Raw genomic sequence first — 18,071 nt, 5'->3', positions numbered from 1 at the left:
AAAAAAAAACTTGATGAAGCTTAGTCCGGGAAGTTAAAAGATTTCAGGAAAATATAATTGACGTTAGCTCATATACTTTGTTATTGCAGCGCTGAGACCTGTCAGAGAGCTGACGCTCACTTGTTGCATGTACGCAAACAATATTGAATTGTTGGTTTTTATCGTCGTAGTAAAGTAGCCCTTCTTAATTCCCATTGCTGTTACGATTATGTGGATGTGTTTAAATCCTCTCAAATCATTTGTAGACTCTCACTCTTGCACTCCCAAGCTTTACTAAGGATTTGATTTATATTAATGATAATTTTTGAGAATCAATGGCGCTTGAGGCATATTAAATTATGCTGTGAGGAGGTCTGTCCAATAGTTCATCAGCAGCAAATCTCTTAAACTGGCGGCTTCTTGACGTCATCCACCCACATTTATCAAGTCAACTGCAAAATGAAACGAAAGCCCAAAGGATATACAAAAAGGGGGGAGGGAGAAAAAAAATATTTAAATGTATATGCCCGTATCACTGGGGATTACGGTGTCTGGAGATGTGTTTTTGGTCCAGCAGCTGGTGTGAGCTCAGGTGATGAAGAGAGCCTTCTCATAGCTACAGAAGAGTTTATTTATTGCGCTTACTCCCCTCCTGAATTTGAGGGCGTGATGTCGTAAATTATTTGCTTTTACGTCTAGCTAGCGTGAACTCCGGATACGCAGAAATTATTAAATTTATTTCAAGCTTAAAGGATGGACCGCCTTTAACGGCGCGGGTATGAAAGAGGGCTCTCGGCGTTTGCAGCATCATCATTTTAAACTACTACCGATTCATTGCGGAATTTCGTTTTTCACGACTCAATCAGAAATCTCGGTTTGTTTTCTTTCCAAATGACAATAACATAATGTGGCTTTGCGCTCCAGCTGGCACAAGCAGGCGCTCATTTGTTGACCTTATCTTTCAAGATGATGAGGAAAAGTGATGGTGCAACGATTTGTGATCGTGCCTGTGCATTTTCAGACGGGCCATTAGCATCAGAGCAGGAAGGAAGACGGCAACAACAACAAAATATAAACAAAGGTATTTTGGAAGCGCGTACGCGGTTTGCACTGATTTTTATTGGCTCTTGGTCATCGTGCTCAGATTGAAACCTGTTGAGCTAAATGAGAATAAACTGCTTTTGGAGGAAATCATTTTCTGCTGTGAATTTACAGCATGGCAAGTCTTTGAAAAAAAAAAAAAAAAAAAAAAAAACACTTCCAGCTGGCTTTTTATAAACGGCTCTCAAATACTTTTAGATACATGACATGTCGAAGCGCAAGTTATTGTTTCAAATGATTTTCCACAGATAGGATAGCCATTTTGTTTCGGTTACTTGTCTAAACTGTCAATTTTAATACGCAATCACAGGATGTAGGAGAGAATAAGTGATGCTTGAGCGGAGGTCCATTCAACCATCATGGACTCTGAACACATCGCCGCAGTGAAAGCAAGGCACAGATCGGGCCTCTTATTGTTGTATCCCCTGCCCTGTTTTTTCCAGGTGTGTTTTACTGTCAAAGCAGACCTGTCAGATTTTGTTAGAAGGCATGCAAAGCAACTTCAAGAGGAACATGTGCAAAAAAGAAATTTAAGCCCTTCTGCTAATTTGTGCAACACTTCTCTGAGGAATTCAGACTGTTTTTTTATTTTTTTTTACATTTTTGTAACAAAATATTGCACAAAAAAAAAAGCAACCTTTGAATTACTGTCACGATGCTAAACATTTTATCAGAGCACTAATGGCTCCTTACGCGCACATATTCAAGTCCCATTATTTGGCTTGCTGCTGATTGCAGCAGACCACCAAGGAATATTAAGTGGCGTCTGCAGCTCGTGTAACGGGTTGAGGCAGTCCTCGGGTGACCGAGGGCCGAGACTTTCAAGAAAGTCTTATCTTCCCCACCCCGAAAACACAAGCCTCTGGAAAGTATTAAAACAAATAAAAGGGACTACAGGGGATTTTTTGAAAACAAGGATAGTGCACATTGAGGACAGAGCCATTAGGAGACTTTTTTTTTTTCTTTCTTCCTCAGAATATTTTCCACCCATTGGTCATAGCAGGTTTGTGGCCAGAAAAACCCAGCAAGGTGAGCTCTCTCATGCTCCCACAATGGCCAAGTATTTGCTTTTTCAGCATTGATACATATGCTCCTGTTTCCAGCGACTAGACTTGTCAAGGAGATCTCAAAGAGATTGCTTTTGGCATTTCTTATATGTAAGAAAGCCAAGCGTTCACGCTTTATCTTTGGGTGAAACGAAACAAAGTCTGGAAATGTAACGTAAGCTTAAATCACCAGACGTGTTTAAATTGGACCCGCACATACCCCTTCTGAGCTCCCTTTTTAAATAAAAAAAAATTGAAATCATAAACATTTAACACTCCTGGCCATGAGTCGTCACGTCAAGCTGCTGGGTGCGAATATGTGTGATTTATTTATTTCTTTAATTTTTTTTTTTTTTTTATGTCAACAAAATGACATGTTACCAGTTTCCGAATACAGGAGAAGTCATGAAGTTGTTGTCCGCACTTCAAGTTAGGCCAAACCCACAATGTCTCTCTTTAAAACACACACACACACAAACTAAGGGTCCAATACAGTACCACATAGTCCAGAATCTTGTTTCACCAGCAGACATAGCTCTACATGCATGCATGCCGATGTGAATGATTGGTCTTTGCCTCTCTGTGTCATTATTATTGCACTGCTACAGTAACGGTAGCAGAGATTTTAGCATGCTTTAATCGATTGGCACCCATATATTTTACTTAAACACTAACTACTGAATTTGTTTTGGAGGTGAGAATGGGTGTAGTACTTTTATACTAAACCGTGTTCATTGCTGCGGGAGGGAGCTATTTACTGTTCTGGAAGGATTCTCTGTGCCGTCTGTTAAAGAAAATAAAAACGTACCTCTAACAGTTGTGCCCTTTTTGTTCCCAGATCATGGATGAGACCCAAACACAGATAGCCTGGCCTTCCAAACTGAAGATTGGAGCAAAGTCTAAAAAAGGTGATTATTCTTCCACTCCCAGTTACACATTTTGATTTAATTTTCAGCTTTATTTTTTATTTTTTTGCTTCTGTCAATGTCAATTTCACCAGAGCGCATTCGCAGCTGAAGATCAATTTTGTTATTTTCAAAAAGTCTGTTTATTATTACTTTATTTATGGGTTTTGTATTTTTTCAAAAGCTGAAAAGATGCCCTCCAGTTACCCCAAACCACATATATTCAACTAACTATTTGAGAGAAGCACACACCAGAAATAATCAGAAAGAAATATTAGATGTAAGAATGATTTAATTTCAGATTTGACTTCAAATAAATCCGTGAATTAGATCTTGCAGCTCCGGTTGAACTCATAATTGGCCTTAGATAGATCAATACCGCCAACTCCCAAAACATATATTTCACCACGCTCTGTACATAATGAGGTATACGATGCTGAATTTAGCACATGACAATGGAGCTTATACTGTGTTTTTACTGCAGTGCTCAAAGCACCACAACAATGTATATTTTGAAAACCTCACCAGTAACTTCTATTTCCAGAAATCACGAGCCGGTCGCTTAAAATAATCCCGATGGCAATCGTAGTTCCATTCCAAGGGCAGAAGCATCTCTCGTTTTTCCCCCTGCACTGTAAGCTGTTATGTCGGGGGTTGCAAGCGTGTTCAAAAAAGCAAACACAAAGTACACACAACAAGCTTAGTGAATTATTTATTTTTATTTTTTGAGGGAGTTTTATTGTGTTCCAGGCGGTCACTTTGTGTTTGGCAGAAATCCCTCCTTTTTTTGGCACATCACCCCCAAAATGTTCTTGATGGATCAATGAAGATAGAGCGGCAGAAAATTAATCCACTTTTCCCCAATTTGCTCTCATCTGTTCCTTTAAATCAGATTATGCAAAAAAAATAATGGAACAACAGTGCATATTTATAATAAACAGTGAAAAGTAAAGCGCTTGAAATTAGTTTGGATGGAGGTGGATAGAACAACGCATTCATAGGTGGCCTTTTAACAAAACAAATGTTGTTATCGAATTGGCACGGCCTTATCAATTCTTTCGAAACCAAGATTTATTTTTTTTTTGGGGGGGGGTTGCTCGTTGCTCATTGCTCCCTTTATTTACCAGCACCTGCTGCCAATGGACCAATGAATATTGGCCTTTTGCCGCTAGTCTTTAGTATCAATGTTAATAGACATATTTGAAAATGTCAGTTAGCGATGATTAACCAAATCTCATTTCTCTGTTGTTTTTACTTTGCCTGCCTGTATAGGGTGGATTATTATGAATGAATGGATTAACCAGACCAATCATCCTGTAATAAACCTTAAACTGGAAGTTGAAAGGAACATTGCATGCTTTTTGCTCCTTGTGGGCCAATGACTTCATCTGCACAAAGGAATTTCTCAATTCCGACGCGGCAGAGGGGTGGGAGTCTATAAACCTTTGCATCTATTTGCCGGGTTGCTCCAGCACTCTGTTACCAATAAAACATCATCACGGTTATTTAAAGCTCTTTTGAGAGGAGGGGTGACGTGGGGTTCAGGCGCGGGGGGGAGGTGAGGAGGAGTAGGTGTGGCCTTGCTCTCGTTGTTGTCCTCAGGAGAATTGCCAGCGTGCGTCTTCAAGCCAAATGTAGAATCCAACGACATTATGTAACTTCCCAACTCCCCTCCGTACGGGAAATATTTGATCGGGTTACATCTTTGACATTTTTCTCCCCGGTCAATTTATCAACCGGTAATCACGCAATGTTCAAAGTATTTGTGCATTCACAAAATTTTCCTTCCCTCAGCACCTGAGATCTGTGCTTTTCTAAGCGTCCAACCTGTGATTCAACGCATGCCAGATCTTGCATAAACTGAAAGAAAAGATAAGCGCAGTCATATTATGATCAAATGGAATTTTGTGGGAGAAAATAGACGTGTGGAACAGACTGTGTTTTAACAATTTGGGCTTACGGGAGGGAGTAAAGCACAGTGGTAGGGCAGGATGATAAAATACAGAAAACTGCACCTCTCAGTTGAGATGTTTAAATTATTTGGTGATTCTTTGAAGAGTCGTCACCAAGAAAAAAAAAACAGTCATTTTCCAAGTGTTCATAACTTCACACTAAAAATGACACATAAATCATTCACTCTGACACTGACTGCCAACGAGTGTTTGGTTTGGTACAATTAAAAAAGAAAAAAAAAAAAAAGATAATTTCGGAGTATCCTAATCTAAAATCTCACTAGTCATCGGACGCCAGTTCGCCTTACTTTTTCCCATGTTTTCACGTCAGTGTTGTCTTTCATGCGCAGTCTGGAAACAGTTTTACACTCACAGGCCCTCGGCAGATGTGAGGGGGATTTTTTTTTTTTAACGCTTTTAACCGAGCCCTTCCCCGCAGAGGGCCACACCGTCACGATGCAAGCTCCTCCAGTTCATTTGTCACTTGCCTGCAAGCCATCACCACCGCCTGTATATGTGCGATAAGGGCGGTTGTTAACCTCCAGCGCACGGCGTCACTGGCACGCTAGAAGTGATTTAATACGGTCAGAAAACATATCACCCACTGCACCAAGGACCTTGGTTTTGCAACCTCACTGTACAAGTGAATAGCCAGTACTGCACTGTGCTGCCTTCATGCATCAGAGGTTGAGCTTCTTCTCTTGTCACGTCCCAGATCATGATTACAGCCTGTAATGACAAGAAAATTGGCTATTTTGGCGTGCGATGAGAAAACATTAGGTGTTGCTAATGCACCTTAACTATCGGGCATTCACCTGTGAAGCAGGCTTGAGCGAAAGTTGCTTGAAAGGGTAATGTATGCAGTGGTGGATTGTGTATGCCAATGAGTGTCATGACCACTAAATTGTGTTTTAAAAAAAAAAAAAAATCAGTGGAAAAATACGTTGTGCACTCATTTCACCATGCAAGTAGTGAATTTAGCTTTTGTATGGTTTTGATTTTGTGATTTTTTTTTTGGCTCGTTTTTGTTTACAAGTGGTTCATGTTGCTTGCATCCTTTGATAACTTTTACAGCGGTGGCCGAAACAGCTGACCAAGTTCGGCCATGGTGACTTACCCCATTTTCACGAGTCCACTTTAACTTTGGCCAGCACCACCTGGCACTTAACTTGTTACATTCAATGGCCTGCAGATGTTTGTTATAGATGTTAACTTAACCATATCACACAAGAATGGCAAAAAAAATAAATAGCTATACTTGTAGTCACTAGCTTGTCGTCTGTGGGAATCTAAATCTACACAGTTTACAACACAGATTCCTCACATTTTCAGTATTGTCATACGGTAGCTATCTGTCACTATCTTACTTGTACAGTGAAATCATCCAAGACGCAAATGGATAAACTGACCTATTACAAAAGAGACCGGTTCTTTAAAAACTACCATTTGATGGATGAGTAATAGTCTGGCTCTAAGAGGTAATGTTTTCATTTGCTTATTTGTCCGCCTTATTTAAATGATAGCTCCTTTTAGATGAAAGTTTTTAGCCAAAAGTGCTTAATTCCCTTAATTTGTGTGGCATTTGCAAAAGAAGTCAATCTGGAAAAATACTTTGCCAGGACGGAGGTACGGGTCAAAAGGTTTCTTTCCCCCTCAAGTGAGAGTGATGTTTTAGTTTTTTTTCCCCTCATCACTGAAAACATTTTTTTTTCACAGCTGCAGCTTTTCTTATTTATTTATTTATTTTATTTTTTTCATGTATCTGCCAAATTAAGGCCAAAAGTGCTCATTTTCTATTCCGCAGTCAGTCATCAAAAAAAAAAAAAAAAAAAAAAAAAAAGAACGTGCACACGGAACACTCCACTTCAAAAATGCGGGGGTGTTCTACATCACGACTGCAACAGCCGTTTAGCCCGGCTAATGTTTACCAGATGTGCACTGCAGGTTAGTGCAGGGACACTGAAAGAGCTCCCTCTAATGGCCACAATGAGGAACACATGGAGTGAAAGGAGACAGACCTTATATTATTCACAGCCAATGCTGAAAAAGGGTTTCCTCTGAAAGGCCGTAAGAGGTCCATGGACATGCCTTCAGCTCATTATCCATTGTTTTAAAACTTCAGCTTTTTTTTTTTTTTTTTTTTTTTGTTTAGGTCTTCCCTCAAAACATTTTAATGATCCCATGCCATCGAGCATTTCCCGAGTGTGTCGTGAAGTTTCCTGGCTACCAAAGCAAAGATCATTGCTTGTTTACCGGCAAACTGCGGTTCGCATAATTTCCAGTGCCCATTAAACCCCCAGGCCGATCGGACGTAAACACGTTCGAATTTGGAAATTCCTTCTGTCGTACAAAATTTTCGTAACTGCTCATTTGCCTGCTGTTTTTATTTCTGCCCTCGCAAGTGGTTCAGAGTCCAAACAACTTTTTATCAATAAATCTGTTAGGTTATGGTGTAAATCTGAGATACTCCAAGTGTGTAAATATGGGGAGGGACATTCCTAAAAGGGGGGCTTTAGTTGACATCTTGCAATTGACTCCGGTGTGAGTACAAATTTGGAATTTGTGTATGTGCACTGGTATTAGACATGGGTCAGACACGCTACAGAGCCAGTTATTGCCTACTGGGTTTAGTTTGAACTGTTAAGTTATACAGTGTTTGGTTATTTTAACTGGTAAGTGACTACGCCTGTAGTCGTAAAGTTTGCTGAAGACATCAGTACTTAAGGTTACAAAGGGTATTTATAGCATGAGCAATGATTCAGCCGCTGATGTGGAATTGTGTAGTCATTTATTGAATCGTAGAAGACGTCTGTATGTTTCTGTATGTAACAGCTCGTTGAGCATTGGAGAAACCCCGGGGTGTTTTAGCAAAGGCCACTAACTTGTGCATCGCTCCAAATGCAGGGTCAATTTTACCCAATGGGAGTCATTAGTGCAGAGCGAGGAGTGCAGAGGAACTGCAGAAATAAGAAGACAGTCTTCGATTTTTGTCAGTATTATGCTCTGAATGGATGTTGCAACAGAGCATTTCTACAAATGAACCTGCATAGAAACATAAATACTCCTCAGATGATTTTTAAAGGAAAATCCCATTCCATTTAACACCTTTAGAGAAAGAATATATAAGATATTGCAGGAAACTAGCATGTGCAAGCTTTTTTTGCAAGAATTTTCATGCAGAATGTACATCGGTTCAGATTTATAAAGTTTATTGTTTGGTTGCAAACTCCTAAAATGAAGAAGAAAATGGGGTTTTTCCCACTGCAATTTTTTGATCTAAACCTGCCCAAGTTTCACCCAGTAACAGTGTATTGTTACAAGAACTTTGCGTTATGTGTAGAAATAAAGTTGTCGGAACAAGCCCCGGGCTAAAATCATTATTGTTGTTTATTCTTTTTAATGAATCCCTGTTCTACTTTCAGTCAATAGTTTAAGCAAACTTTAGTAACAAAAAACATTTCAAACAAATAACATGCCCTTCAAAGTAAAATTTGTGAATGGTAAAACCTTGGCTTCATAGATCCGTGCACAAAACACAATTGATAAACAATTGCAAAAAAACAAGTGTAAAAATGAATAAAAGTTTTAAAAAATGTGTTTGAAATTACAGTGAGGTTGAAGACTAAATTATATAATGAACATTCTCACCGAGCAAGGAAGCACTTATTAAAACAGATTCATAATTATTTACGCTATATAAACCATAATCTTGGCTTGCACAGGCAATTCTCTGTATCTCTGGCATTTCTGTGTGGAGTTGTGTCCTCCTAGTGTCTGCATGGTTCCTCAGATGAGCCCGAGCATCCTCCCACAGACCATAAAACATGCAGTAGGTTGATGGATGACTCTAAAATCGCCTGTCGGTGTGAATGAGAAAATGAATCATCACTCGTCTCCATATGTGGTCGTACTGTGATGGACTGGTGCCTCATCCCATGTGATTGGCCCCATGACCCACTTTGCGGAATAAACACTATCGATCAGCTATGAATAAATGAATGACTACTTCCCATAGATCAGGGACAAGCACCAGACAGTAAGCCTTAACATTTGTCAGCTTAGGTATATTAATATCACACAAATATGAATTCATTTATAGGGGGTTGTTTTTGTTAAACTCAGAATAATAGAATGAAATATTAGAATTATTATTTCCCGCATTTGCCACATTCAGTTTGGTGTGATTTGAGTGCGAAATTTTCAACAAGACACTGAAAATGTACAAATGGGGATCATTGTTTGGCTGAAAAGAAAAAAACAAACCAAGATATTAATTCAGTAATGTCATGTTCCATTGTGACTCACCGTTTGTTTTCTTGCCGTATGCACTTGCCTTTGGAATTCTTGTGTTTGCCACAATTAAACCCCATAGCTGGTTGTTTCAGTTTGCATGAAATTACTCTTTCAGTCTGTAAGAAATTACCGAAATACTAGCCGGAGAGGGTCCAGAAAAACACCAATATAGCTTATGAATTTGCATATAAATTTGTAAAATTGCAAAAAAAGAAATACATGACTTAAAATAAGAAAAAATGAAATCAAAATGAGCGACTTTCTAAAACTACTCAAAAGTCTGCAATCAATTACTTGAAAATGAAAAGATGGAAAATAATGACCAAAACAATGGTTTTCATTACAAGGGGAAATATGTTGGTTTATTGTCTGAATATCCGCCTGTTATCTATCTATCTATGCTATCTTTAATTCTGAGGATTTTTTTTTTTTTGATAACAATTAATTTTTAAAATGTATTCCCCCCCCATCCCCCGTGAATAAAATGACCTAACTAAGAAGCAGTGTTGGTTTATAACAAAGTCTTAGGCAAACTGAAAAAAGCGAGTCACAGAGGACTCTTCTGCAATGGTTCCATTGCTGCAGAACAATTATCTTCAGTCGGGGTGTTTCTGTGGTCTCTGCAGATGATGGATCGCCACAATAGAATTCCACAGGGCGCAGACCCCCCCCCTCCTCCCCACCGACGTGCTGCGGTTGCTTGCCAACTTCAATGAGACCCGGCAGATATCAAAGCGGCAATTACTGTTGCCGAGCTTTGCTGTCACGCTCTAATTTATTGACAAACGTGGACCGCCGTGTCACGTTCGGTTAAATGTGTATAAATTTTGACCCACTTTCACGTCCTCTCCGTCCCCTTCGCCGTCACTGGCTCGGTAGCAAACTGCCTCTTCTAGCTTATTTTTAATGTTTTTCTCCCCCTCCTACCCCCACACACACTATTCCCCGCAGATCCACACATCAAGGTATGCGGGAAGAGGGAGAACGTGAGGGAAGCCAAAGACAGAATTATGTCTGTACTCGACACCAAGGTAAACATCTTCATCGTCTCAGTGAGTGTGTGTGTGTGCGGTTGATTCGGCCCTCTTCTCTTTAGCCTTTTCCAGGCCCCCTTCCTCACACACACACACACACACACACACACACACACACACACACGCAAACTGCCCTAGTGACAGATAGATTGCACGCAGCAGTGAAGTTCAATTTGGCACTAATCTGGCGAGATACTCTTATATTGGGCTTGTCATGAATTGCAGTGTGCATGAAGTCTCCATTGCCATGGCAACGCAAGAAACCTCATACGGGCATTGCACTGTAGCACCCCCTGGGGGCAGTCAATAATCCATGCACTTAAACCTGCCTCAACAGTAAACAAAAACATGGGTTGTCATTAAAAGGCTTATTTATTTGGGCACATGGATTAGATTTGGGTGTATATATTTAATCTTTATTTAATTCCTTTCTGAATGGCTGAACCTTTTCATTTCAGGTCCGTTGTAATGTTTTTTTTATAATTAAAACAACCAAGTGTTAGCAGAATTAAAGACTGCCATTTCATTTGCTACCCTTTAATGTTTGTTGTTGTTTATCAAATGTATCCTGTGGACACAAGTAAGACTCTTTATGTATAATTGGTGTTTATTTCTTATTATATCCATCATATATCATTTTTTTCATTATACACTGTGTGAATAATATTTATTGGATTTTAAAAAACAAACAGCATGACTGCTAGGACATTATATTACATAATCCCTATCTAGTTGTTAAACAGACTATTTGACTTTTTTGTTTTTTATACCGAAAATTATATACAATTGCATTTTGGCTCATTTTTATCAGCATTTACTATTTTATTTATGAAAATATTGATATTCAAATCAGTAAGTCATTTCCGGTTTGTGGAAAATCTAAAACATAAGACAAGTCACTAAATATAATGTGGAAAAATTCTCAAAACTGTGCCAGAGTCCAAGAATATCATGAATGCGTATAGAAAATAAATAAATACATAAATAAGTGTGTGTGTGTGTGTGTGTTTGTGTGTGTGTGTGTGTGTGTGTGTGTGTGTGTGTGTGTATAATAAATTTCAAGCTCAGATCAGTGCGTGGGAGGGAGTTTTTTTAATAATTTGGATCACTGACAAGGCTACCTATTATTATTGTTGTTGTCAATATTATTATTATTATTGTTATTATTATTTGTGTCGCTATCATATCATCCCGAATTTCTGTTTATTATACATGGAGCAGTAAATCTTTGGCTATACAAATGCAAGGTAAATTTCTGACACGTTTCTTTAACTCTTACTGGCAAAAACACCTGTTTTTATTTAATTACTTTTATTATATTAAACATTTTTGAATCAACATTTCATCCTGTCCTCCTCTCTTTCTGCTTGTTAGAGTAACCGGGTCACTCTGAAAATGGATGTTTCCCACACGGAACACTCCCATGTTATTGGGAAGGGGGGAAATAACATCAAACGGGTGATGGAGGAGACAGGATGCCACATCCATTTCCCAGACTCTAACAGGAACAACCAGGCGGAGAAAAGCAACCAGGTGGGTGAGCTTGCTGCAGATTTCTGCTATGAATTTGTTGGGAGACAGATGGGTTCAGCGCGGTGTTCGCCGCCGACTGATCAAAGACTTGGCTAAGCAGGCTGACAAATATTTAGCTTCAGTCTACCAAAGTACAACATTGCGTCACGATTATGTTTTTTTTTTTTTTTTTTAAAGTCCTAGTAAAGCCGTATGATTCGCTCTGAGGAAAAACTCGCGTGTGAGAGTACAACGTTGCTTCCGTGCCAAAATTTCTGTGATTGATTGATTTCTCAAAAAACTAATTATTTGAATAATGATGGGAGGATTGTATTACACAGTAAGACACTTAATATAGTTGTCTCTTCATATGTAACTAATAACTCATCCAGGGCGTGTGTAACTAGGTCATATCACTATTTTGTATTAGCTTTAACAAATCATTTGACATGTTCTTAAATCAGCAGATCTGCTGGAGTAAACAATGCAGTTTGAAGAAGTTCACGTTCTGTTTACATTCCTTCTATCCTTTACTGTAATGCTTTATTCATAAACCTTGAATTCACTTTTCTGGCATGTTCGGGATTAATTTACTTTTTTACCGTAAAAATATATAATGGAAAGGGTTAATATTTATTATAATATTAATATTAAAATATTGCAAAGGATAACCTTTCCTCTTCATTTAGAAACAAGTCTTATTAAGTGTATAATTTATAAGTCTATAATTTAAGTGTAGCGGCTTCAGAAGGCCACTGCTCCGCGGTCATTCAATGATACAGTAGATACGTTTTGATGACTCTGAAATAGAGGACTTTATAAATAAGACAAAACCCGTGACTCATTTGGCAGACGGTTGAATTCCGATATCCTGGCAGTGCAAACACGCGGGGCCTTTCATTTTTTTGTTTAGCGCCATGGCTGTAGTTATTGTGAAGATATTCTGATCTGATTCTGTCCGGCTTGATTTCAAGATGTGATTTATTACTAACCAAGGGTATGGAGATTCCTCAACTTTGTATAAATACATTTTGTAATTAGCCTGCAGGTCCACCAACAGAACTGATTTAAAAAGACTGGGGAAAAACATATTTGTATCATTATTTGGTTTGTTATGAACCAAATAATAATAATACCTTTTTATTATTACCTTTATAATAAACCTTTTTTTTTTTTTTAAGTCATTATCCTAAAGAATTATTCGATATATGTAGGACCCCACACCGCTCTGAAATTATATTCAGGGCATTTAAAACATGAAATCAAAATATACTGCATTAGCTGTCTCCATGTAGTGCACTCCCTCATTTGATATATGTCAGGAGTAGCTCAGGCCATAGTTTGCAAATACTTCAGTGGTAGAGTAACTTCTTTTTGATCTGAAGTATGCACGCGTCCGGGCGTCAAGTGTCACGGTTTTTCAGACAGGTTGCGGAGAGTTTGCTGTTTGGATTGGCGAGCCGGGAGGAAGCTGGTGTGTTTTGGCTGGAATCGCTAGAATCCAGGAGGGAGTTCAGGAGAGGGCACTGCCAGGCATGGCTTTCAACCCTCAAGGCACCTGTGTATGAATATACTTGACGGGCAAACGTATTTTTTTCCTCCTTTTCTGAGCTCAACCAGCCATTTTACACAAACAGTCAACCCTCCCCTCGTATTCTCTCACAAATGATGCAAGGATAAGCTTAGAATTTGAAAGCAGTTTTTCTTTTGCCTTTTGTCCTTTTTTTTTTTAAATACCCAAGGCGACACTGTTTTTTTTTTTTTTCTATTTCCAAAAGCTTTTGACTGAATCATGAAAGCCTTTTTAGAAACAGAGTGTACTGGCACGTACAGTTCAGATGAGCAAGTAGATGATGGCGGAAGGGAATCGAGTGGCATTTTGTCATTCCTTCTCATTGTGGCTCACATTATCTCCCAAGTATGCTCCATCTATTTTACAACACTTGGCTTTACCATATAATATTTAAATTTAGAAATATGATTAAAAAAAATAGTTGAACAGTGTGTAAGCCTGGTGCTGTGTGGCCTTGTCTGTACTTTCAGAGGAGTGCTTCCATCCTCTGTGGAAAATCTACATTTAACTCAATAGGGCATTAAACATGAATTAAGAGTGGCGGCCCTAATGAATGTACTCATGAATATGAAACATTGACTGGAAATGTACGACAAATTAAACTAGGTTTCATTTTAGATCAGGACTTTTTGTTTTGTACTTGAACCAGATTTTGGTATTTGACACTGAAGTTAAGTGCAGCTGCATGCCATGATTTGAGCCTTTATTTGTCTTGGACTGGGATGGAAAATAGATTACGTGTTGTTATTTTTTTCTTTTTATTTATTCTTTTTTTTTTTTTTTTTTTCTTTATTACAAACAGGTTTCCATTGCAGGGCAGCCAGGAGGCGTGGAAGCAGCTCGAGTAAAAATAAGGGTGAGTTGGAACTCTGCTTTTTCTGTTTTAAAGGTACACTCCAAACCCATGACTTATGAGAATCAGTTGTCTTCTGTCGTCTCTTACATTTACAGTCTCTGGATGCATTATTTTAACAGATATTATGTAACAAATCATTGATCATTGAAACAGAAGTCGTTTTTCACTGCTGGATGTTCATGGGACCAGCGAGTGACAGTCGAAGGTATCTTGGGACCGATACAAAGCTGCGCTCTCTGACTCGGCAATGGGTTTTCAACATCTTAATGTCTTTTTTTTCTTTTCTGATTGGCTGGCAGGTGCACCGATCATCCATTTCACAGTTTCAGCAATTCTCAGAGCCGCAACCGCGATCCCTTAACCTATTCCCAAACCGCTTCCTCGGGCCAATTGTAGAATACAGTAAAAGCATTGGCCTTGGAGCCTTTGGCAAGCCCAACTCCAGCCTATTTCCTAGCCTCTTGTCTATCTTCGGTATCACTTTCAGTCTGACTGGAAGCCTGACCCCCGAGCCCCGGTTCTCCACGGGACGAGGTGGGGGGGCACTGTGCTCGTATGAACTGTTACATCCCGGAACATTTTCCGTATTTCAATACTGCAACGATTGTCTACAGAGGGAACACATTCCTCCAGGATGGCTTGACCAAAACTAACAAGTCTGCGAAACGTGTGTGTGAGGGACTGAGTGCGTGAAATATGTGATGAGAAGAGAAAGAGAAGGTCATGCTTTGTGCAGTGTGTGTTAGCACATGTCAGCATATACTTACCCATACCTCTTCTGCTTAATGGTTATTTTCACAAGAACCAAGCCGCAGGCCACTTCATACACTTTCTTGCTATGGGTGAAAAAATAATAATCGAAGCTCACTGTACCACTGTTGTACCAAGGATTTTATAATATAAGCTGTTGAGAACCACCGAAGATTTTTTTTTCCACCGTGGCACGCAGTCAGCAGATGAGGAGGGTGGATCAAATCTGGTCGCCGTCAACTCGGCTTCTTGTGATTGGAAGCAGACAGAATTTCACTCCATTCGGGTACATTGGATGCTTTTCCGTAAAAGTGCTGCTGATTACATATTCCCAAAGAGTTGGTTGAATAATTCGATTGATTTCAGGCGTGAGTGTTAAGAAAGCTGAAGGAAACTTCTGCATGAGGACAATAAAGATAAGATAAAGATGATACTACTTTACTGATCCCAATTGGGGAAATTCATTTGTCACAACAGCTCAATAACAATAAATATGAATATAAATAAAAGAGACACTGAAACGGACTAAGACAACAACAGGGATAAAACCAAGGGTTCTCTCTATGTGACATTGTAAAAAAAAAAAAAAATAGAAGTCAAATTATAGTGGAAAACCAACAAGGTATTCCATTGACCCATATGTACAACCCGGTAGAACTCCTCACCTCAGAGTTTTGTTTTTCGGTGTTTCCTTCCCAGTGTTTGGGATCGGCCAAATACAGGAGGTCAACCGCCAGTTGGTCACAAGGCTACATACAGAGACGCACAACCATTTGAACCTACAGACAAATTAGCCTTCAGTTAACCTTTTTCAACTGGTTAAGGAAACTTGAGATCCCAGAGAAAACAAAGAGAACATGCAAACTCCACACAGAAAGTTGTAGCCTTGCTGTGAGGTGGGAGTGCTAACCACATGTACCACCACGCTGCCCAGTCTGTACACTTTCCGGCAGGACAATTCATATAGAGTTACATTCCTCAAGCTTCTCAGAGAAACCATATTGTTAGCCAGCACCAGGAACCAAATTATCTTAAACACAAAAAAACCCACAAATGATTCCAGACACAACTTTGTTTTTCTAAAAAAAAATAAAAAAATGGAAATAAGCAAGGACTTTGCATCTTTACGTGAAATATTCAGAAGTCACTGATGGGAAAATTTGGAAAAATATCCGCTCGCATTTTTTGCACTTGACATGGGAAATATTTGCATCATTACTTTAGGATTTAATATTTCCTTTCACACATCAGACCCACATTTGTGTCCATGTCAGCTATCTACTTAACATCGTACAGCTATGTGAAAGCATCTATTGGATCCCAATGTCAGTCTACCCGGAAATGGTATTCCAGGAGTAAACTACACAAAATGCAATGAGTTGATAAGCAATTTAAAAGTCCCATAATAAATCTAGCCCAATGAAGAAAGTTGATGTTTCAAAGTTACAGTTAATATTCAATTAAATGTATAAAAAAAAAACAAATAAAAAGCATTGTGAAATGCAGAAATGCTGCTTTGTTCAATGTGGGCTACTGCAGATGGAAGCAAAAAGGCAGTTAAGGCAACATGCTCATTACATAGATAAGGGAATCGTTCAAAAAATGTCTGAGTTGCAGGTGCTTTCACAGCATTCTGGGGCTGAGAAGTTTTAATTTTTCCATTTAAATGCAAAAACTTTTTTTTTTTTCTTTTTCATTGTGCTAAATTTCGGAGGTCACCAGTCAAATATTAAGCGGGGGCCCTAAAGAGCACATCCACTTTAATTCCCCTTTGAGTTCCAGTACTGATACAGTAAATGTCCTTTAAACATTCAGACTCTCACTATGTGCCGTGGAGTCCACTGTACCGCTGTGGCATTCTGGGGGTGGAGATCTGTTTTGCGTCTGCAACAAGTTGGTTGTTAAGGTAATGAACTGTCAGGGGATTTCAAGAAGCATTCACAGGTTGACAGGCAGGTGATGAAAGGTCTTGCCAATTGCTTTACCTCAAAGATATTTTCACTTTTCTGCACGCCACTCTCCCTTCTATTGGTGGAAATGAGACTTTTTTTTTTTTTTTATGACACCTTCAAACAGAATACATGTGAAGCACATATTACCCAGGTAAAAAAAAAAATTTGGGGGGGAAGGAACAAAAAAGCTGAGGTCAGCTCAGCCACAAAAATCAGACCATTCTTCATTCATTGCTTGACTCCTGCTGTTCTGCTTGTCCTCTCTTGCATTTCCCTCAGTGCTGACCTAAATTTGTCGAACCCTCAGAGAGAGAGAGAGAGAGAGTGTGCTGAAACGTGATATAAATGTAAGACCGAGCGCATATGGGACTGATCAGGGACGCATTTCTTTGGTCAGAGCAATTCATGTTGCTTGCCCTTCACTAGAAGCCAAAACCATAGTGGCGCTCTGCCCAACAGTCAGTGTTTGGATTACTCTCTGTGCGTGCGTGTGTGTGTGCTTTGTGTGCACGTGTGTGTGTGCGCACATCTGCATGAGTGTTTGTTCATTGTGAGTGCATATGTATACATTCCCTTACTTCTTCTGTGTATGGGTGTGTTTCCATCCCTTCTCTCCTTGTGTGTGTGTGTGTATGTGTGTGTGTGTGTGTGTGTGTGTGTGCATTAATTGAGGCTTTCCCTTCTGCATTCTGTGTCATTTGACTGCTCGGATACAAACAACAAGAGCCCATGTCTGCTGCCGCTCCTGTGGTTTGTGTCAACGTCTCGAAAATTAATGTGTGAGAATGAACAGCCAAAAACCGCAAGGGTTTCTCATAACATTATTTTGTAGTTTCAAACCCATAATGTTTAAATCAGTCTCCCAAGTGACACTGCCACAATATACTTATGTATTTTTAATATACTAGGGGCATCTCTTTTGTTTCTGGCACAGCTTCCAAAGCTTGGGATGCATTTGAGTTGACAGTTTTGTGTGTCCAGCTGTCCCTCACTCCAATGCTTGGATCAATTCACACAATTCCTCCCTTTTAAGAAATTGGGGGTTTCTTCTGCTCCTGTGAAATCTCCAAATAGTCAAAATGCCCTCTCATTGTCTGTTACACACACATAAATGACCT

The 18,071-nt window shown here is 39.3% G+C and overlaps 1 protein-coding gene across 1 annotated transcript in view; it reads left to right on the top strand.

Moving 5' to 3' along the window:
• Nucleotides 1–18,071, top strand: part of bicc1a (BicC family RNA binding protein 1a) — a 68,062-nt gene that overhangs the window by 25,463 nt on the left and 24,528 nt on the right. The window contains exons 3-6 of the mRNA XM_086171885.1: nt 2,965–3,034; nt 10,228–10,307; nt 11,685–11,843; nt 14,198–14,251. Of these exons, the coding sequence (XP_086028011.1) occupies nt 2,965–3,034; nt 10,228–10,307; nt 11,685–11,843; nt 14,198–14,251 (363 nt within the window). The remainder of the gene's footprint in view (nt 1–2,964; nt 3,035–10,227; nt 10,308–11,684; nt 11,844–14,197; nt 14,252–18,071) is intronic.

The sequence above is a fragment of the Fistularia commersonii genome, chromosome 2 (assembly GCF_037954325.1).
Source record: "Fistularia commersonii isolate RoL2024-O1a breed Wild chromosome 2, RoL_Fcom_v1.0, whole genome shotgun sequence".
Classification (NCBI taxonomy): domain Eukaryota; kingdom Metazoa; phylum Chordata; class Actinopteri; order Syngnathiformes; family Fistulariidae; genus Fistularia; species Fistularia commersonii.
The sequence above is the reverse complement of the archived record's forward strand: the minus strand, read 5'-3'. Positions and strand labels throughout refer to the sequence as shown.